General features: G+C 38.0%; 1 protein-coding gene across 2 annotated transcripts in view; it reads right to left on the bottom strand.

Annotated features, from left to right (window-relative positions):
* Nucleotides 1-23,448, bottom strand: part of pcxb (pyruvate carboxylase b) — a 472,827-nt gene that overhangs the window by 235,275 nt on the left and 214,104 nt on the right. For both annotated transcript variants that reach the window (XM_074699298.1, XM_074699299.1), the window contains exon 12: nucleotides 6,022-6,204. In XM_074699298.1, the coding sequence (XP_074555399.1) occupies nucleotides 6,022-6,204 (183 nt within the window). The remainder of the gene's footprint in view (nucleotides 1-6,021; nucleotides 6,205-23,448) is intronic.

The raw sequence follows: 23,448 nt of genomic DNA, 5'->3' as shown, positions 1-23,448 counted from the left end.
CTTGGAGTTACGAGGATGTCAGCCTGCAGTGTCATATCTCTGGGAGCAGGCTAAAGCATTAACAGGACTTGGAGTTGTTGCCAACACTCTGGCTTCCTTCTGGTGACGTTCCAACACAGCAGTAACAACAGACCCTGAGGCTACTGCTCACAAACAAGGACACACTGAACGACAATTCTTCTTCGGGGCAACATTTTCTTGACACATTTGTTACATGTGCACAATCTTATAGGTCAAAAGATCTCTCATGCCCCCGGTCTTTAAGATTTAATGTAGCTGGCTATGTGTTGACTTTTACTTAAAGGGATAGTTCAGTTTTTTTGAAGTGGGGTTCTATGAGCTCTATGTGACCACTAAGGACATTAGATACAGTAGAAAGTTGTCTCCTCTCCCTCAGTAAGACACAGACTGTAATCGATGGTGATGAGGAAATAGGCGCCAACAGGGAGAGACGGTACCAAATTCAAAGGCTATTTTCTCTGCCTACAAGAACTCAAATCAAAAAGTAATACCACAGTTTAAGAGTACGCTACATAAAATATTTTTTAAGTGCATTAAGTCTTCGGAAATATAAACATTTATCCGGACCTAACTAACTGGTCATGTATCCTTCCGCACAGCGCTAGTGCGCTCCGTCCCCCCTCCTCCTTTCAGCTGTAGGGAATGTAAACAAGCTATGCTTCAGCGCCGGTTGTAGCCTCGTGTAAGTTTGATCAAGTATCGTTATTCTTTTGTTTGTACTCTAAGGATTGTGAGGCAGCGTAGGAGATTCAAAATGAGTGACTATGACAGCGACAGTGAAGTTCCATTCACTTTGGAACCAAAAGGATACCTGTATGAACCGGAGCACACAGAAGAAGAGCTGCTACAGATGGCGACTGAAAGAAATACAGAGGAAACATCCACAGACACTAGACATCAAGATGCTGAGTGTTACTGCTGCCACAACCCATTAGCAGTTATCGTCGATCATCAGCGAACAATAATGTGCCTGAGAGGACTTTTGGAACGGACGCCATTATTTTGATAATTCATAGTGAAGAAACTTCCCGTTCCTTGCAGGATTTCCACTGCTAGTCATCTCTTAGTATGTTAGCCCTCTAAAGTCCCATTTATTTCAAGTAGTGTCTCAAATTAGCAATAGACAGTAAATTACACAGAGGCTGCACTCAGCCTTACTTCTTACTTATCAAGTAGGAATTTTCCAGAGCTACGCTTCACAAAGTGATCTACTATCCCTCATTTATATCCAGGTGGGAGAGCCTTTAAGGTTACTGTCATATCCACTTCCATGTCCACTGACTATGGACTTCACTGTAGCTGAAATGCAATATATGAACAGCATTTCTAAAGCACTATGATAAAAAGGTGCAAAGGCTGCAAACTGAAAATGGTTCTCCGTAACACATAGCCTGACATGGGGAAATAACTTAATGGTTTTCTTGTGATTCAACTCAGGTTTTATGGGTCTCAAGTTTACTGTATTAAGAAACACATGATGTAGATTCATGAAAAATTACCTGAGAATTCTGATCATCGATAACTTCTGATGCAGTCGAGATGTTGGGAGATATAAATGCTTGTTGGCTTCAACAGCACAGTATAAGGCAGACAAGTTTTCCATTTTTCTTACATCTGAGCAGAGTTGAATAAATTATCATCAGCTCACCACTAATGAGAGTTGGGATGTCATTACAACAATGTATGTTACGCCTGCTTTTGCTCTCCACACACATTGTGTTTCCTGCACACATCAAAGACTTATGACAAACTACTGGTCAATACTGCTCAGACTTCAGACAAGCTACAAAAGCAAACAACACTTTGCACAAAGCTAAAAACCTTGTATTATGACTGCATGTTTGACAGTTGAAAGGATTAACATTGTAAATCATGAACACACATGACAGTTTTAAGGTATACAAAGCACAAAAACCAGAGCACCTAATATAAGCAACATACTGAACATCTATTTTTATTTGTTTGGTTTTTTTTAAAGAGGATGATATATCATAAATCATGAAAAAAGAAGGACAGAGGATGGTTGAAGAGTTTATTTACCAGCTGAGGATGCTGGTGATTTGTGCATCCTCAGGGAGTGATCTAAAGGATTCTTTGAAGTCCAATACCTCAGGCTATTCAGCTTCTAAACATAAAAAAAACGATGGGATCAGCTGTGCATTAATCAGTGACACAAGCAAAGTAAAGCAGAGAATCTACATCAATGCAGCGAAAACAAAGCAGCTATCTGATGAGAACGGCTGTGTCTGTGAGAGAATTTGTTGGCAAGGACACAGGTACTTGGATTTATTCAACTCTGGGACGTTAAATCCATACAGCCCACTCTGAACAACTAGCAGACTTGGATTTCTGAGGCTTGTTTTGCTTTAGTTTCTTTAAAGAATTGTCTAAAAGAGCTGTCACTGGCTTTCTAAGAGAGTTTTGTTTAATTCAAGACCTTGTCAAAGTTATAAGGTGTTCCTGGCATCAGTACTCGGCATTAGTACTTGTTTAGTTTCAAAGAATAGATACTTAATTATGTAAAATCTGTAGACGATTTTTATATAGCTACTTGTCCTTGAAATTAATAAATAAATCCTATTTTTCAACTGGTAAATAGCTGCTGTCCTGCACAGTAACTTCAGTTGCAACGACTCGACCAAAGCCATGTCAGGTTGACTTTCCGGAGTGCCTGTTTACACAATCCACAGCTATGGGGACTAAAGGAAGTGTCCATGAGCCCATCAAGTCTCAGCCAACCGCAAACACTTTGACTCAATCAGAGGGGAAAATTGATCTATTAAATCTGCTGACAGTTTGTAAAGTGCACTCAAAGTTAAATGAGAAATTAGAGTTGAGAAGACCAATCTGACTTGCAATTTCACCTCATCATGACTAATTCAAAACAGAGCGAGGAATTACTGTGATTGGGCTGATAGAATTTAGAGTTCCACCCACCGCAGTAATCCCTTTATTTCCATGGCTCTGGCTGTATCCCACTGCATGTACAACAGCCTGTGTGATATACTTCAAAGCAAATACTCACAGTTTTAATCAAATCATCCAAACTGTACGTGAGGGCACACACCAGATCTCTTCATTAACTGGACTATAGCCACTGAGAGCACAAAACAAACGATCAAGTGTCTAAATTGTTACGGTTTCTGCTGGATGCAAGGTCACCCATTCAATTAATTTACACTAACCACCCCTGACATTCAGTCTGTTGAAGCACAACAACAAATGAAGCGCTTTAATTAATTGTGGCTGTGCGAACATTAAGAGTAAGTGCTCATTTTCTTACACTCTGCCTCCTGATTTACAAAAAACAACCTTTGAAAACGACAACTCTTTCATCAGCATAACCCGCTCTTGATTCCTAGAATTCATCACTTCAGTCACACCGACTAAACTCTCTTTTGAATGAACCTAAAGAATGAACTTAAAGCTGCTGTCAGGAACTTTTGGTGCTCTTCCATTCTGGTGCATCAGTTTACTTTGCTCAAGCTTATATGGTGAGCTACCTGAGGAATCCAGACTGGATGAAACCTTTGATTTGAACTAAGTCCCCCCACACACACTTTCTACCCCACTCATTGCTTAAGAGTGTATTTACTGGGATTACTCAGAGCTATAGAAGACCCCATCCTGCTTCTTTCTTGATGAACATTAAAGAAGGGTATTGTTTCCTTAAAAACTGGTATTTGTAGTTTCAAACTTGAACTGTTTATTTGTACCATCCAAGTGATTTGTTTTGATTTAAATTTTTCCTTGATACAACTAGCAAAAATATTTAACTATTAATTTATATATATATATATATATATATATATATATATATATATATATATATATATATATATATATATATATATATATATATATATATATATATATATATATATATATATATATATATATACACATATATATATATATATATATATATATATATATATATATATATATATATATATATATATATATATATATATATATATATATATATATATATATATATATATATATATATATATATATATATATATATATATATATATATATATATATACATATATATATATATATATATATATATATATATATATATATATATATATATATACATATATATATATATTATTAATTCTATAATCATCTCTATATATATTTTTTTATTTTTACTTTTTAATTATACTTTATTATTTTCTCTATATATTTTTGCATATTTGTATATCTTATATCTAAACATTTTCTATATTCTATCTGCATTTTCATTCTTTTCTTGTTAATGCACCAACACACCAAGTCAAATTCCTTGTATGCGCAAATGTACTTGGCAATAAAACTTGATTCTGATCTTATAATAATTGTGGGCATTAATTGAATATTTATATGGTCTAGTTATTGTATTTATCAAGTAAATAATTAGTTAAGTGTTAAAAAAGATCTTTGTTAATCAGTAGTGTTGGGCAAACTATTTGAAAAAAATGTTATTGTTACATTTCATTGAATAAGTAACAATTTTTTTTTTTTCATAAATGCAATTACTTCTCAGTTGAGATTAGAAGTAAAGGATGGCGCGTTGGAGATGACCGCTAAAAACGAATCAAAGTTTTTTTTTTCTGTTTTTGGCTATTTTTTAAAAATTTATTTCATTTTATTGTTTTTCAGAAAAAACAGCCCACGCCCTGCTGACAGTTACTAAAAAACGGAAAAATGTACACAGAAACGTTTTTTTCCTGACAACAAGGGAGACACTACTCTTTCTTTTTGTAGTTTGGTTTTTACATAGTCATAGCAAACAGTATTCTGTAGTGCTTGAAAGATCAGTAAAGATGCTCCACAGCAGCTGGTGGTATAGGGCTCTATGCTCTTAAAACATCTGGCAGCCAATGAGTTAATAACAGGTTGAAAACTGAAGCTACACATGTGAAAACTAGGTGTGCGAAGTAATTAAAGCAGGAAATTAATTACCGTACCGCATGCCCCTGTATCTCATACCTCAACGAATGACTGGCTTTAACAAAATGTCAGCCATCTGTCTGAGCACAACTTTAAAACTCTCCTTCTGCACTGCTGGGTTTATTACAGATATATTTCAACAAGTCCACATCATGAAAAAAAAAACTGTATACATCTTCAAATTTCTCTAGTCTAGGCTGTTTAACCACTTACTGAAGACAGTACAAAATAATTAAAAAAAAAAAAAAAAAAAATCAGGATTGTTGGCGTAAATACTGCAGCTATAAATTCACACCTGAGTTTGATGAACGAGCCAATCTGGAAAGAAAACAATATAAATAATCTCTGTTAAAGGTGTTGAAGGTTTCTGATGATGCTAATGACATCATTCAGTTATATGACTGCAACCTGAACAACAGAGGCAGCTCATTATTTTTAATTACCTGCTGCTGTCTGTCAACACCGCGTGCACCTGCTGACAGTGTTTAGCACAACCTCTCTGCTACTAAAGGCCTTGGTGTTTCAGTGGGGATACATCCATCAGCTTAAGACACAGGCAGGTAATGATTTAATGCGGAGGAAAAAAAGAACTTCAGAGCAAGAGAAAGCATGTGATGAGCAAGACGGGCCATGAAGAGATCTGAAAACAGCAAAGCACTTAAAATCATAATGACTTGTTTTACCTCTGCATCTGATTAACTGAACAAAGACCTTTAAAGCTGTTTCTCTCTCTTTCAGTTAATTCAGCCATGCAGGACTGGCTTGAATTAACTGCTTGAAAAGGATTCCCATCTTACCAAGCCATTTACATCAGGCCAATTCAAAGAAGACGATTACATTACAGCTCAGCAATAAGGAATGTTTCTCCATCAAACACTCAGCATCGCAATCGCCTTCTGTTCAATGACAGAAAATGCCCCTCATCAATCTCCTTCAATGTTAGACATAACTTCCTCATCCATATGAGTGGATGATAGGAGTCAAAGCAGGTCCGAGCAGAGGATCTAAACACAAAGCAGCGTCCCAGTCAGGGACAAGAGGCCGGGGGTTTCCTACCTTGACACCGCGCACTCTGAACTCGGCCAGCGCTCGGCTCATCTTGGAGGCGGCTGTTGGCAGATCCTTCCCGCTGGCGATGACTTTCACCAGGAGGGAGTCATAGTGTGGTGAGATGACAGCACCCTGGAAGGCCGAGGCACTGTCCAGACGGATGCCCATGCCTTCACCACTGCGGAACACCTGGCAGGAGGAGAACATGAGAGGAGAGGATGAAGGACTGCAACCGATTCACTGTCGATACATTAAACTTCAAACATTAGATGACTGCAACGGACAAACAAATTTGGAGTTTACTTTGTCTTACTTAACATTCTGAAGGGAGAGTCTGCAAATTGCAATGAATAATTGTCCATTAACACCAAGTGAATGTAATTTGGAGGCAGAGCAGGGGAAAAATAAAGCATGTAGGCAGCGTTCCTGAGGATTTATGAAGGTGAAATTTGATACTGGTGGCAAATTAAAAAACATTTACGTAAGTTTTGATCAGACATTTTGTGTTGTTATTTAGGCGTATTGATATCACAGATGATGCGGGCTGCTAATCTGAGTGGATGTGAGTTATCTTCCAGATATTTCTTTAGGAATGCATTGGGTTTTTTCCAACTGTCAATGAAGATCATTCAAATTCTGGCTTTGCTTTCGTCTTGAGAGTTAGTAGTAGTAGTAGGTAGTTTACACAGCAAAATAGTGAATTTAGAGCAGAGCTGCAGGGTTTCACAGTCCTTATATCTTAGCAACACTCACAGCATGTGTTTAAGGCTTGCTCGTGAGATTCAATTATAAAGAGGCAGAAATGCAAAGCATCATAACTGTAAGGCTCCTGTACAGTAAATTAACCTGCACTTAAAGGGTGATTGCATATGGATAAACTGGAAGAGTATAATTTGGAGATGAGAGGGGGAAAAGAAGCATGAGATGAGTTAGAAATAGTCAGCCTGGACTGCTGCGAACAACTTGGCAGGAGAGCAGAGAGGGAGGAGAGATATGAAGAGGGAGAGAGGGAGAGGACAGTCCAACCCTGCAACATATGGAGACCCTCGAGGGCTGGGAGGAAAGGACGAGCAGAAATTATAATTATAACAATGTTGTGCTGCTCTGATGATACGCTGGTAATATTTCCAGACAATGTAGATCTACAGAGCTGCCAACATTTATGACCAACAGTATTTTTTCCATTATGCTTTTGCTCTTTACAGCTCCAACCGTTGTATCTGGAGTCATTTTACCCCATTCTTTAGAGCCATTCATCTCCAGTCACAGGAAATGATCAAAGTATTGTTTCATTTCCACCATAAAGCTTATTAGCATAATGTGCTATGATGGTACTGTGGTGAGAGAAACTGTTAACAGTAAAGCAGTCAAAAAGTGGGCCATCCATAACCAGGCTAGTATAAAACCAGAGGATATGTAAGTGAACAGCACATGTTTTTAAGTAAACTACGCTTTATTTATTTTTTTTCATCAGATCCCCATTAGCGGCTACCAGTGCAGCATCTACTCTTCCTTAGGTCCCCATACAGAAAACATACAACATAGAATATACACAAAATACATAAAACAATAAACACATCAAGATATACATAATTTAATTTAAAAAGTATCAGTATCTATTTATTGCAGTAAGCAAGTCTTGCAGCCATATTTTGTGCTATTTGAAGTTTACCCCCAACCAGACAAGTGAGCAGTAGACAAGATGAGAGAAAGGTAGGATCTGCTGGATTTTCATAAAAATAAAATGTCAACCATGGGACTCTTTACATGGGTGTCTGAGTCTGCCTCAACCCCTTTTTTCAGCCTGAATGTTGATTTTTTTCATTAAATCAAGATGTTTCTGGGCTAGGAATGGGTACCTTTCACATTTGAAACGATACGGTACCGATGCCGGGTACCTGGCAATCAATACCGGTACTCAACGGTACCAATTTTCGGTACTTTTGTGTGTTAATGTGGCAAAAAAATATAAATTTGTTTAATAATGAAATATATATATTTTTTCAATTTAACATATTTATTCTTTAATATATAAACTTGCAATTCTGTGTTCACGTCCAGCATGGAAAATTGCCTACTCCTCCACTCCTTCAAAGTCACAAGGATGCATTTAGGTACCTAAACAAGGTACCTTTTGACTTTACATGAATCGGTACCCAGTACTTTTGTCAGAATTCGGTCGGTACCTATAGAAGTACCTAACTTGTTACCCATTCCTATTCTGGGCAGAGTTGACATGGTTACTTCAGCCAATCAGAGAGCACCCAGTGCGCAAATGACTTTGTGTGCTGTTAATAGCAAGTGGAAGACGCTACCCTGAGCGGCTACGATAGTGGACGTGACAGGCAGAAAGAAAACACAACCAAAAAGAAATCAAACGCAAAAAAAGATAATGCTTTTTCCTAAACAAGGGGGAGCTTGGCTCGACTTTCACTCGCTAACAGCATTTAAGGCGCAGCATGGGACAAAGAACAACGCGAGTTGACTTTCTACTGTGCAGGTATGTGTCAAATAACCATGATTAGCTCGTGCTAATGTACCAAGTTAGGTGCATGGCTCCTCGAGAAATGCGATGCTGCAGGTGGTTGCTGGGCTAGCGAGTGTGTTCATGAGGCTGTGGGTGTGTGCTGCTGCTGGCACTGAGCCAAGGAGGAGGAGCCCAGTTTGAATTTGTGTTCAATTACAAGTAACGGAAATTCCTGCAGATGCAGCCTTTAAACAGAAGACAAAAAATGCCACTGTGAGTGAGAACATAACAGAGTGCTGTTGAACCTGTATCAAGCGGAATACTACATGATTGGACATCAAAGTGTTTTTAACTGAGGTTTAATATTTCAAAGTTTGGTTCAGGTTCACAGATTTAGCCCACCACCAAGAATGTGTGCTTTGTTTTTTTTTACATTAAATGGAGACAAAGTTGAAAGTGACAGCCCTCCATAAAGCTTTTAAATGTAAAATATATTAAAGCAAAAGGAAATCATCATGAGTACTGCTGCCCACACACACACACACACATTCTCAACACCTGGGCAGCAGGGATTTCAAGGCTCAACGCCTCAATTTCCAGGTTGAGATTTTCACGAAGCCCAGCACTCCTCGTTGATTTCAAAGGCTCAAGGCTGGTCATCAACACTTCAAGTGTCACTGAAGTAGATCTCAGCCTTAATGATGTGCATGTGAATGACTCTGAAAGCTACTCTGCATGGAATACATGAGTTCTGAAATTCAAGGGAAAGGTTTTAACTCACAGGACATGATAAAAACAGATTCCCTCTGGAAATTTTAGGCGAGATGCAGATGTAAAAATGATGGTTTATATTGCATTTTATAAGCTTCATTTGCTTGCTAGATTTAATGAGGACAGAAAGATGTTTGAGTAAAACTGAGTGATACAGTTGAGGTGGGGACAAAAATAGAAGAGTTGAAGATGGAATAAAAACTAGATTTCTTCTGAATGAGCGACCCATAACTTTCAGAATAATGGAAAATTGACAGAGTTGTGAATAGACTATAATAGTCAAATTAAAACAGAGACAGGATGTGGATAAGAAAACATTTCCTAGAAGAGATGATGTAGTGTTGATTAAATGTAATACCTAACTGAGGTATGGTATATGTAGCCAGAGGGATGATGAACATACATGGAAACTCTTTCTTGTTGTTGTTGAGACCAAATGCACTGATGCAGACTGCAGGTTAAACTAAGGCTTTCCACCACATAAATGAATCCACTGCATTATAAAACTGCACAAGCTGAATTTGAAGTTTTCCTGTGAGATCTCAGGGTTTTGGATGGAGCGTGTATCTGACCAAAGTATTGTTGAAAATGTTCACATGCTGAAATCTTACCAACTCCTGTTTGTTGCTTGTAACAAAAATTGTATTTTTAATTCTTTTTTTCAGGAAAGGAATTTTGCTTATAAAATAATGATCTCATACTACAACAGTTTCATCCTGCATGGGTACTGTATGATATAGAAGTTTGAGATTAGGTTTGGCAAATTGTTTTATTTTTGTCTTTGTCTTTTAAGTTTGAGTCAGGCTACCTTCTACTTTTTTAAAATTAGTAGCTGCTGCACAAGCCTTCCTTTTGTTAAACTCTGGATAGTCCTCTTTTATTTAAGGGTAAATAAGTCCAACCTTAATAACACCAAACTGAGGCTTAAAGTAACCTGGAGAACATTGAGCCTCCAAGTTGACCTGTTTAAAAATGTGCTTTATATATTGATATTAATGGACAAGTACGTAGTTTTCTGGGTTATTTAAACAAAAATAGTGGGACTTGCTCAAGCCTGGCATCACTTACCAAAAGTAAACACATATCATGAGATTTTCATGTGTGTCATGTGACTTTTCATATTACCAGAAAGTAAAGTTCATGAAAGAATAACCTGATATTTATGATTGAAACAAATGGTAATGTACCAAGTGCAAACTCAGAAATACAGAAAAGAGAACAATTTAAAATTCTAGTTTTTAAATTGTGGCAATTTAAAATAAGTTGGAAAAATAAAATGTCAACTATGGGACTCTTGACATGTGTGTTTGTGTCTGCCTCAACCCCCTTCTCAGCCTGAATGTTGATTTTTTCCTTAAATCAAGATGTTTCTGGGCAGAGTTGACATGGTTACTTCAGCCAATCACAGAGCACCCAGTGCGCAAATGACTTTGTGTGCTGTTAATAGCAAGTGGAAGATGCTACCCTGATCAGCTACGATAGTGGACGTGACAGGCAGAAAGAAAACACAACCAAAGAGAAGGTTTGATAAAAAGGCAGCAATGTAGCAGAATTACACTTTACCAGAGTGTTGTAAAGCTCCAAACCAATGTTCACTTTTTGATTAATCAAGAAATGCGACATCAAAAGTCTTCAACACTTCACCAAACCAGTATTTAGTTTGGAATCCCAGAGTTGGAAAAGACGAGTAATAAAGTTGTGATCATGATCCTGCCATATTAAAAAAACAACTATGACGAAACATTTTTGCCAACGTACAGTCACAGAGAACCGTTCCATTTCTCCTTCCTGGGTTTTTCTTTGTTGCTCATAAGTGTTTTGTAAACTAGGACTCCATGAAAGGAACATTTACAAGTGCTTTGGCTGAGCCACATTTTGCAGGCTGTGGGGCACTTTGTTTTCTCAGTAGTCTTGAGGCAGTTGCCAACCTTCCTCTGAGCAAATACCCCTGGGAAAAACTACACTGTTTACTTTTCCCACTGTTCATTAATATTTCCTTACCGTGAAGAAACCATATTTCCAGATTGTTCCATTTCAACCCTTAACATAGCAGGCCAAGCATACAACACAAGAGTGATGCAGCTGTAAAAGCAGCCTGCTGTGTTCAACTAACTTACTGGCTGTCAAAGGGCTGCCTTGGGCTCCTTTTCCTGTTGTGAGCATACAATAAACAGAACAAATATTGCTCACTGTGAAACCTCTGCATCTCTTAGCTTTGACGTACTCAGCCTATACATTCACTGCAGCTGACTGAGCATCGAGGCTATTTTCAACAGCATCCTGCTTCAAATCTTACAGTCCTTGCCTTTGGCTAACACAAAACCACTTGAAGTGATAAAAGGGGACAAAGAAGTATCAGTAACTATCTCAAAGGCATGTCTGCTCCCTGATATCCCCTCCTATAGCTGTTAACCTGGAGTTGAATTTCTTGAAACAGCCTCTTGTAGAGATTCACGTGTGGGAATACCAACAAGAAATGTCCAGTGATTGGCTGCTGATGTGTAATGGCTCAAACTCATTAAAACTGACCTGACAGGGGGTCCTTGGACGATTTCTGTGAAACCCAACAGGGTGGTTGGGCGTGGGATGCTGTCAGTATGTTGTGTGATTACATGCTACAAACTAGCAGTCTACAAATAAAAGGCAACATGGGGACTATTTAATGGGCATGTCAGAATTGTGTAAATCCACCGAGAGCTCAGGGTGTCAGGATTAGATTTAAAACAGCTGAATTTCACACTGCTTCTCATGTACCGCTTTAACTGCAACAAAGACATGACAGAGGGCTTTTAGTTTGACAATTGCATGTTTGTCTTCCTGTGGTAAGGCCAGATGGTTTGTGAAGTGGGTAATTGCTGTTATTTCCTTGTTGGCATTTTGACCAGGTGTGAGTGCGAGACGTGTTATCAAATCAGAGAGCTGAGGCTGCTCAGTGATAACTATGAAAACATGCAGAAGAGAAGGGCTTTCAAGTATCCTAGAGGTTTGGGACACTTTTTTGAACCTTTGGATTTTATCCATGAGTTCTGATGCTGTCCTGATAATGTTTTGATATTTATACTTTTGTGTGAGATATGTGGAAAAGTGATTTCTTGTAGCCACGTGACCACTCCTATTGAAGATGGCACCTTTTGTCAGCACAAACATTTATTAGAAAAAGGTCAACGACCAAAACATTGCAATAAATTCTTTATTCTGTTGTTACTTAGCTATCATCGGGAATTGACTATGGCTGTGGCCCAAATTGCGTACCGCTGCACTCACACTCGCTATTTCAAGCACACAAATGATCAGGGCTGCTGGATTTGCTGCCCATCCTGCAAAACTCAAAGGAGAACGACCACCTTTGTGCCCAGAGCTGTGTTGCTCCTCAATTCAAAACATCCATAATCCACTCCTCACTGTCCCCTTCCTCACGTATGAATGCCATTAGCGCTTGTCATATACCAACCTCTGTGGCATTTAATACTCCTTTATGTCACGCTACTTTACACACGATTGTTGTCCTCCGATACTCAGGGTTTTTTTTGTTAGTATTTAATTAGCACTTGAATAATTTAAAATCTCATTTTATAGTATTTTATTATCTGAGCATCTTTTGGCTCTTTTTAGCTTTTTAACCAGTAGACTTTAAAATTTAATGTGCAATACAGTCTGTCTGTTCTCATTTTACTGACTGCTCTATGTGCTGTTAACTGTCCCTTGGAGATAAATAAAGTTTTTTAATTCAGTTAATTAAGTGCATCTACATTAACAGTATGGGAAAAAAAATGTAGAGCTCTTTGATTTGTCAGCTGGTGCACTCAAAGCAGACAAAAAGTTGAGTGAAGAATTCTGGAAACTTCTCATCCTCTATGGTTGCCATATTGCTTAAACAGAGAAAGTACAATACATGGGCGTAGTCTCTGTGATGTCACTCATCTGTTTCTCAAGCAGAGTTTTGAAGCTAGTTGTTGTCAGAAGTCATTTCCATTGGAGTTCATGTACAGTGTGTGCCAATAAAAATGACCTCTTCAGACTGAAACCATGAAGTACCAGGTTTTTGATAGGTTTCATTTTTGCTTTTTTGAATGGGTGTGGTTTCTGTTTCTTCAAGAGCCAGCCTCAAACAGACACTCAAGGAATGGCGTTTTTCTAGTATTACTGTGTGTGTGTGTGTGTGTGTGTGTGTGTGTGTGTGTGTGTGTGTGTGTGTGTGTGTGTGTGTGTGTGTGTGTGTGTGTGTGTGTGTGTGTGTGTGTGTGTGTGTATGTGTGTGTGTGTTGTGTGTGCGTGCGTGCGTGTATGTTTGTGTGTGCCGGTATGCATGTCTATGTATGTGCGTGGGTGTTACTGTGTTGCAATGGGTATATTTGTGGGGGTGGGAGGTTTGGGGTTTTAATGGTATTCCTTTGTTTTTGTTTTTTTGTTTGTTTGGTCTTGCCTTTTGTTTTTATCCTCTGTGAGGCACTTTGTGTTGCACAAGCATGAAAAGTGCCATACAAATAAAATAAATAAAATAAAAATAAATAAATTACTGTAATTGCTTTATCACTCATGCACAAAGGTTGTTGCTTTCCATACAGTCAAAATTTTTAGATACCTCTATTTCACAAAAAAATATATGTTTCATGGAAGGTAGTGTTATAAAATGAAGAAGATCTCCTAGCATTGTGTGCAATAAGATACAAAGTCCTGCCTCTATATTTAAAACGATTCAAAACAAAAAGATAAAAAAAAAAAAAAAGTTGCTTCTTTTCAATAAGTGTTTTGTATCCAGTATATTTCATTTCAAGCAAAAGAAAAAGAAAAAATAAAATAAAAAAGAGCTGCTTCAATATCTTAGGTGTAAAACAGACCTCATAAAGATCTTAAAAATTAGGTGTAAAAAGGCCCAGGATGAGCGTTCCTAAATGTCCTTTCTGACATCTTTGTGGATGATTGTTCAGTAAATAAGACCCAGAGCAAGAAAAAAAATGTTTGAAAGAACAGTAAATAGGGGAGCAGTGGGTAAGCGTAAATACATGTTCACATACAGACACCCAGACAGAAAACATTCTGAGACTAATATGATCCTAAATTGAATCCCTAACTGGATAAGATTGTGTCTCCTAGGTGTCAGGAGACTAATCAAACGTGGAGCAAGACAGATGTTTGCCGTTACACTTTACTGCACAAATATATATCTGGGATATGTAGTTGGACTGGAACCAGCAGTAAACCAGCAGTTATTGAGACTCGAGTGGGGGCTGTTTTGGAGGGCAGAATAAATCAGAAATGAAAATGAAATATATTTCCAGAGGGCTTTCAGTGCGTTGCATGGCTTCAGGGCTGTAACTGGTATGAAAGTGGAGAAAGATTTTCATATAGTATATTCCTAATAAACAAAACAGTTTGCTCATTATCCATGTGTGGAAGCATTCCCATACTAATTATTGCCTACTATTTGATCGCTACTAAGTGCTAATGAGTGATAATGCACTTTCATGCTTTGGATTTTTGTTGGCCCCCTTTTGAATTTTAAGTACATTAATTTAGGCTTCAGGCCATATAGATAAGAGATGAATAGCGCGACAGCTGCACCCCACAGAGATGAGAGAGGACCTTATCTTACACCCAACAAGGACTTAAACCCATAGAGTGTAGACTTGTAGCTACAGAGAACGAAGAGACAAAGAGATTCTGTAAAGGTAGAAGCGAATGAAAAGCAAAGGGTTGAGTTAATAATTAAAGGTGAGGTGAGAGCTTCTCTAAGCCTGGGGCACTGTACAACAAGAAAACCTTACTTTTCACCTCATCTGTGTCATCTTCTCTGTTTCTGTTACCTTTCATTGTCTCACTCTCTACAGATTGTGAAAGTGTTCAAACCTTAGGACACAAGCCATGAATTTATCTACATAGCATATTATAAGAAATGATTTACACCTCTGTTGACCAGCTGATTCAAAAGGCTCTTTTTTATTTCCAAACTCAGTATGAGAAGGACCTCATTGTTTGTGTAGATATGGCATGTTGGGTTAATTTTCTGTCATGCATTCATTCTGCAAGGTTGCCAAGTTTGCTGATTCATTGTCACCACCTCTTTTCCTCTGAGCAATACCAAACTGACATTATCTAGCAGGATACTGGTCTTAAATAGGCACATTACAAACACTCACTGTTCGATGACAATACCTCAAATTTGTGAAAAGAAAACTGACTTCTCCAGCAGATCTCCCAAGCGATGCCCATGCAAATTTAAGGATTTGGAAATGGCTGTTTGGATGGGTTCCAGTAGCTTGAATCATTTAAGTTACTAAGTTTGGATGTGAAAAAAACTGAAACAAAAACAGAAAAGCCACGGGCACTGAAAACAGTTGTAAGTTTCACCTGAGCATGCTGATAAGTTGCCCTACAATGGTAATAAAGCAAGAGAGCATTTGTTTAAAAAGTGATGGTGCCCCGCAGATGTCTTTAAACATTTATTTTAGGTTAGAGAACCTGTTGTTGTTTTGATGTTCACACATTTTGGACACTTTGCCGTCAGGGGTCTGACTAAATGGGTTTTGCCCAACGACAGGAAAGATAATTCGACCTGTGAACCGCAGTGAGGAAAAATGTGTGTGCATTCTTCAAAGGGGATTTGTCACAGTGCCGTGCTATTCATCACACAGATAAATATCACAGCCAACAATGTGGAGTTTTTATGATAAGGAGAAATGCCTCTCTTCAGCAAAAACAGAAGAACTGGATTTTTTTTTTTATTTCATTCTAAAAGCTCAACTCAAGAAATTGGCCTGGTATCACTCATAACGTCTTTTGACTTTCACTTTTGATGTTCACAGCTCAGGATACTTCAAACAGTGTCCTCTATGCAACTTCAGTGAAACTGGAAATACCTTAAGTCTGTTTACAGATTCAGTGTGTAAACAGAGCAAATAAAACCTATGGACTGTTTCATGCTTTAGAAAAAAAGAGGGTTGACACACTTTCCATAGCCTTAAAGGTTATTGACTATCTTTTTAATGACAGTTTTTTTTGTTTTTTTTTTTGTTTTTTTTAAATTAGGGTTTGACATATCATCTTCTTATCATCTTCAGCTGACCTGTTATTTTATCTCTTTACTTATCTGGTTGTAAACCATGTGCAGCATGTAGTTATCACAGTTTCAGCCACAAACAGAGGCAGGAAACATCACAAGACCAAAAAGTGGTCCTTCACTCCCCGAGGTATAAACCATGTGATGTTTTCTGACATACTTAATCAGTTTCATGTTTGCTTTTATTCCAGCTCTGCTTTTTTTTTTTTTCTTGTCCCCACCTGTCCTGAGGGAAATATCTCTCTTAAAGCTCTTGGGAGGAGTGTTTTGATTGTGTCAGTTTTAGGTTTCTCCCTGTGGACAAATCCTCTCATTGTTTTTATGCACATGCAAGTGGTGAGTTTCAAGGACTACCTAATAATGATTGACTGATGATTGATTATTTCATGTTTATTTTTCAAGGATAATACTTGATATTCATCTCTCAGTGACATTCGGGGTAACATCATTTCAATTTGTAGGAGCTCCAGTTTGTTTTTCTCTTCTTCACATACTTCATGTATGTGTGAAACCACGGTTTCACATAAAGTCAAATGCAACTCATCTTGGGGGTTGAATTCCCAGCTGGGACTATTTGCTGTTAGTCTTATCCCTGTCCTTACTGCACATTTCGTGTCTCTCTTCAGCTTTCCCATCAATAAAAAGAAAAATAACAGTAATTGAGAATCAAACTATGGAAAACCATATAGAAACAGTCAGTACTAAAGCCAGTGGCCCTGAAGGCATGAGTAGGTCAGCCCTGTAGGCTATGGCTGCCTTTTGTTTCTTGTAATGTTTTCATCTCTTTTTCGTGATCTTTGTATTTGGAGTGGGTCATTACTTTGTATGGCTCATTTGTTGGTCGTGGAGACCAAACTTTTTGTGTCTTCAGTGATATTTTTACTACTTTTTCTCCTATGTTTGTCTGGAGATCCTACATGTAACCATGGCTGCATTGTTTACATGTGAACTCAGCTGTTAGCAGCCTGTAGCATGTCGATGCTAACTGGTGTAAGGCCTGATGTCTTCCCACAAGGTGAGGAGAAGGAGGTGAGGATGACGTGCTGGTTCTCAGGTGTGAGCTAAGAAGTGACGACATGGACCTGTACTTCCATCCATCGTTATTGGGAATGTAAAATCTATCTCCAATAAGATGGACGAGCTAGCCATGCTAACCCAGCAACAGAGGGAATACCAGAGGGCAGAGTAGCATCATGCTATTCACAGACATGGCTAACAGAGCTAACACTGACTCTGACCTGATTTGATGATTTGTTCTGATTTGTTTCAGTTCATGTGGGAAGATCAATTCATTTTTCTTGTTAGTATTTTCTGTCTCTCTTTTATTTTGTTTTATTTCATTTATTTATTTATTCATCTTTTTTGGGAGGGGTGTTTGTTTTGATTTTTTGCTGATCTTAAATGGAATATTGCTGCTTACTTATTAAGAGGGCCGACAATGTGACATGGAGTAATGAAGGGGAAAACAACCTGTATCATAGGTCTTAGGTGGGTTCCACCAATGACTGAACAAGTTTCTTGTTACTCACTAATCCCATTTAGGAGCTCTAACACGGTAATGGCTCAAATCCTCAGGCACCTTAAGTGGGCCCAAGACTAGATTTCACAATTGCTTGCCTTTGTATTACACTGAAAATCTTCCAGGACCCTCTGAGCTTTTTCCCACCTTGTTAATTTCTCCTTTCCGCTCTGCTCATTATCCCCATGTTAAAAGTCCTCCAACGAAGCTCATTTACTTCCACTCTAACCTTCTTTACCTTTTCACCTCTTTGTGACTTTCACCTGAGTCTCAGTGCTGTTGCTGCTGCCTGGTTAAGTATCCTGTGAAAGGATGTGTTTATGTATGGAGCTGACAGATTGTAACGTGCATTCGAAGCCAATATAAGGAGGAAAAACAGTGAGAAAACAAGCGCTGCCTGTAGAAAGCACAAAGACAGTAAGTGACAGCGGTATCTGAGCTCCAACTGATAGCGTACCAATTAGAGAGGGAGAGCAGCAGACAGAGAGGCAGCGGCACAGAGAGGTAAAGAGCGTAATAAAGTGAGAGACAGGATAACACACAGAGATGAGAAAAGAAGGGAATATAAGTGCCACGGTGATGTTTGAAGTCGAGCTGTGTGAATGGAGGCTGGAGGAGGGGTTGTAGGTGAGGAGAGAGGTGAGGGACGAGAAGCCAGTCAGGGAGGATGGAAGAGAAGGAGGAAAAAAAACAGTTTGTTTACTGGTAAATGTTTTCAGAAAAGCAGAATCTGATGCTTCAGAAATAGTGCTGAAGAATTGCTCGAGCATGAAAACTTTCTTTTCACAGGGGCTCCAAGTATCACCAGCAGGGAGACCTCAAAGACAAACAGAAATAAAAACCCACTTCCGATGATTTGACACAGAAACTTCTGCAAACTTCACAACTCTGGTCAGTAGTTATCCAGAGCCCAGTCTCAGAAGCATCTTCCTACTTTTCGTTCGATGTCTAAATAGGGAAGTGGGTTGACTCCCAAGGAATTTTGTCACAGTTTATGTGAAGCCATGGAAAAATCACATGCACTCTACTCGTGCCCTCCAAAACTGGGCGCTTTGCTGTCTCAGTTGATACATGTCTGTGTCATGTGTTCACAACGTGCTGAATTAAGATCTGGTTTTCCGTGTAATGTCGCAGGCTGTTTGAGCCAGAAAGTTCATCGCAAATGTAATTAGGAAACAGATTTTCTACTTTGCATTAGCTTGAATTCAAAAGGTCATTTTGACACCGTGCAGATACTCTGAGCTTAATAGGACTGACATTCATTATCTTTTAATTTATTAGAGCCCCATATTTCATATCATTTAATATCATCTTGCCATATGAATTTCTTTCCTTAGGTCTGAAAACCTCTCCAAAGTTTTTAATTGCAGTTTTTTCTGGCAAACTGAGACATTCTTCCTGTCAGTGGGATAGAAATCTAATAGTACCGAGGGTCAGAGGGATTTTTTTATTTTTTCAAAGTGTGCAGAGAAAAAAGGAAAGGATTTCTGAATGCAGTACTGGGAGTACATAAATCTGAGCCAGCCGTGGAAATGACTAATTGATGATGTCTCAGAAGAACAACATTCTTCACACAGTTCCTCACAGTTAGTGAAAACAGGCACCATTTTCAAATTTTCAAGAATATAACTGAAAGTAAAACCTTGATCCTTGCCAACAATGGAATAATTTTTTAGCAGAACTTTGTGTGAAATGAATACACACTGTGCAGATGAAAGCCTTCCCAAATGCATGGGGAGAAAACCACCAGAAAACAACACAAGCTCTAAATTCCTGTGCCCGAATCTGTCTTTTTTTTATTTTAACTTAACAACTGAAATAACAGTGGAATCCAGATAACAACTGGCATATACAAAGAAGATAAGGTACGAGAAAAAGATCAGTTCTTTGCTTTTTCACTCTCCAATTTGGCTCCACCACTTCTTGGTGCAAACTATGTTCCAGCCAAGAAACTCCGTTACAATATTCCACATGCAGAGGAACTCTCTGTGTGTATTTCTCAAGCTTTATTTCATTCTCTTCCAAGCAGAGGCGACGTTATGGGTGGGCCCAGAGATCGCAGGCCCAGCCACTTTATAACAGGCCTACCCAAAACTTTTCTTTGAACTTCTTTTGGTAACACTTTACTTTAGAGGTCCACAAATTCCACTGCACTCAGGTAATAACTAGACAAAGTTTTTTCTTATTTCCTTGAAATGACCCCCACAATCACATCTGAAGCCTCCAGTTGTATCATGTAAAAAATTATAGGCCCAATCATAGAGGTAGATCGTTTTGCATGTGATCGCAATTATGCATATCAACAAACTGGGTACTAAAGAACTTGGTGACATTAAATAACGAATAGCTAACTACCAACTGCTTATTGGGAAAAACAGTAACCTACCAATTGTGACATGCGACAATAAATTTGGACATTATTTTGAAGAAGTTATGTGCTAATTTCAAAGAAATAAGTAAAAACTTTGTCTAATTATTACCTAAGTGTGATAAAAATTTGCAGACCTCTAAAGTAAAGTGTTACCTTTCTTTTTCTTTCTTTCTTTCTTTCTTTCTTTCTTTCTTTCTTTCTTTCTTTCTTTCTTTCTTTCTTTCTTTCTTTCTTTAAACTGATTCAAAGAAGCACTGTTGATTTTTTTTTTAAATGTATCGTACGTTACATTTCTCTGTTAGTGTTAGATGACCTGTCTTTGTAAATTGTGGAAGGTTTGGCAATCATTTTAGCCTGCAAGAAAAATGGAAAAAACATAGTAATGGCACATTTGAGAAAAAAAAAAAGAAAAAAATATTATATATCTATATCTATATATATATCTATATATATATATAAATATATCTATATATATCTATATATATCTATATCTATCTATCTATCTATCTATCTATCTATCTATCTATCTATATATATATATATATATATATATATATATATATATATATATATATATATAATTAAATAAAATTGTAAAAAAAAGTAATGACACATTAAATAGACAAAACTAGAGAATTGTTTTGGGAAAGACTGAAAAAAAGTCCCTGCTCTTTCACAAATAAAAATACCAACTATCAAACATTAAAGGTGCGAAAAGCAACCAAATTTGTTTGAAAACCACAAATAGTAACAGTAGTATATCGATCAGTCATTTTATTCATTCAATAAGTGATCCACTAACTACTGTAGTTTAAGGCCCAGCCAAAATTTGTTTGGCCCACCCAAGCCTAAAATCCTGGCGGATACAACACCACGCAGCAACCCAATCAAAGGCCTTGTGGTCGCCGTCATTCCAATGTGCAGCGAATATCACATTTGGGAGACTGTAATAAAAGCATTGGTTCAATGTAGAAGTGTAGACCAGTCTTCAGAGTGCAATTGTCAGTACAATGACTGTTTTTTTATCCAAAAACTCTTCGCATTTTTATACATAATTAAATAAGTACAACTGAAACACACATATATCAACTTGTAGTTTTGTGGTACTGCTACAAGAAACTTCCATTGGTCACAGAATCACAAAATGACCATTGCTGCCTTCTCTTTCCATAGTCAGCAGGAGATACATTGTCATCCGACAAATGTTGCCACTCAAAGAAAATCAGCTGATTTTAAGTATACTGTAGGTCCGATCAATAGTCCTTTTTTATCAAAAACATGAAAAACCCTGAAAAAACTATTATAGTCTAGAGAAAAGTTTATGTCAAAGCTTTTAAGAATTGAATCAGATGTTATTTGGTGTGCCTTTGTTCCCTTCTTGGCTTTCTGGTTTTATTTTGTAAGAGGGAAAATTGACTCTTTCACAGATGTAAGGAATCTTAGCATTATATCACCAGCTCTTGAGTAGTCTCTTGGTGTTTTTTCCATTTTTAAAATGTCACTTTTTGTGTCAGTTCATCTCTAAAGGGATCTCATGATAGGAGTCAGTTCACATCAGGTTTATTTCCAACTCTTAAGGACTATCTCACTCTTCCTAAAGAAAACATCTGATTGCATCTGCTTGTGTCTGTCTATCTTTAGAAGGTAAACAGTGAAAAAGAATTACCTAATGTTGGTGGAATAGTGTTAGAGCATTTAACACGTCTGCTCAAGCTCTTTCATTTGGAGGATTGATCACCTTCAGGAGCCATGATAAACTGAATGGACGTCAGTTATTTAGGCATGCATGCTTCATCAGTTCGTTTCAATTGGATCTTTAAAGACATCCAAAGGTCACCCAGTTGATTCTACTCACGGTTATCAAGGGGAGTCTTACATCGATCTGTTTCATATCGAACACAAATTCTATTGATGGTAAAATGGATGTCTCATGTGGGTCATTTCAGAGACTCCTCCCACGGTCACTTTTACATACAAAAGAAAAGACACTGAGCAGTTCCTCTTTGTTTTGGATCATTACTGAGACCTCCCCTGTGAATAGGCAGCTGCAGAAACCTAGAGGCAAATATCTGCAGCCGTTCTGACCGGTGACCATTATAATGACAGTGAGGCTGATTGGTCCAGCTTTAATTAATAGTCATTCGCTACCCTCTCCAACCTTCAGCATGTCATTCCCCAAGCTAAAAACAAGTGGAGAGTGATCAATCCTGCTTCATTAGTGGGGATTTAAGCCTTTGAGATGCATGTGAGGACACCTGCACTTTAAACTAAATTACATTCACTCATTCTTTTTCTTCTCTTTTGTTTTACCATGAAAAAGAAAAACAGCTTCAAAAACACTGACTTTAAGATATAAAACAGTATATTTCTAGAAAATGTGACTTCACAATTGGCCCCTATATCCACCAACTTCCAGGTTTGGCTCACTTTTTGTTACCCGTCGCTGTACTTGACATGTGCTTGTTTGAAGCTTGATTGGCAGACCACAATGTCTCTCGCATGCTTCATCCCACAATACGACCGCTTCATCCCTCTCCTTCTATTTCAATTTTCCTTCCATCCTTTCAATTTCACCTTCATTTCCTGTCTCTATACTGGCCCTATTTTTTTTTTCCATCCCACAAAACCATTATCCTCCTCTCCCTCCTTTCTTCCTCCCGCTATGTGGCTGAATCCCTGGGGCATGCCTGGCTTTATTTATCCTTTGGTTCTTACGTTTAAAACGCCTTCTTCTTCTTCTTCTTCTAGCTGTCCTCTGAGTTAGTGTTTCTCTCTCGTTCTGTTTGCATCGACCTTATTATCATGTTTCAGCACTCTGACTGCCAGAAGAAAAATTACAAGCAAAGATCCACGTTTGTATATGAGTAAATCCTTCATACCTAAACCATATTTGTAACCAGGCACTTTCTAATTGGACGCACTATAAGAGCATCATTCTTCATGAAAAGGAAGATTTCTTGAGACCAAGACTGAATTTATTCCTCCTTTCAGTGCTCTCAGCTCGTGTAAAGTGTGTGTGTGTGTGTGTGTGTGTGTGTGTGTGTGTGCTCCAGACAGAAGCATAATGACCCTAATGAGCAGTAGAGTATCTCCGCTGCTCTCCGTTTTTCCTCCTTTTCATTTTCTCCCTGTTTCTCGCTGTCTGGATTTTCCATCAATTATTGCACATTCTGTCGTGCCTCCACTTCTCCTCAGAACACTCTAATTTCTCTCAGTGTTCAAATTTTCCTCGCCTCTCTTCTCCTTTC

This window comes from Halichoeres trimaculatus, unplaced genomic scaffold, assembly GCF_033239565.1.
Source record: "Halichoeres trimaculatus isolate MK-OKI-2021-1 unplaced genomic scaffold, fHalTri1.1 fHalTri1_scaffold_22, whole genome shotgun sequence".
Lineage (NCBI taxonomy): Eukaryota > Metazoa > Chordata > Actinopteri > Labriformes > Labridae > Halichoeres > Halichoeres trimaculatus.
The sequence above is the reverse complement of the archived record's forward strand: the minus strand, read 5'-3'. Positions and strand labels throughout refer to the sequence as shown.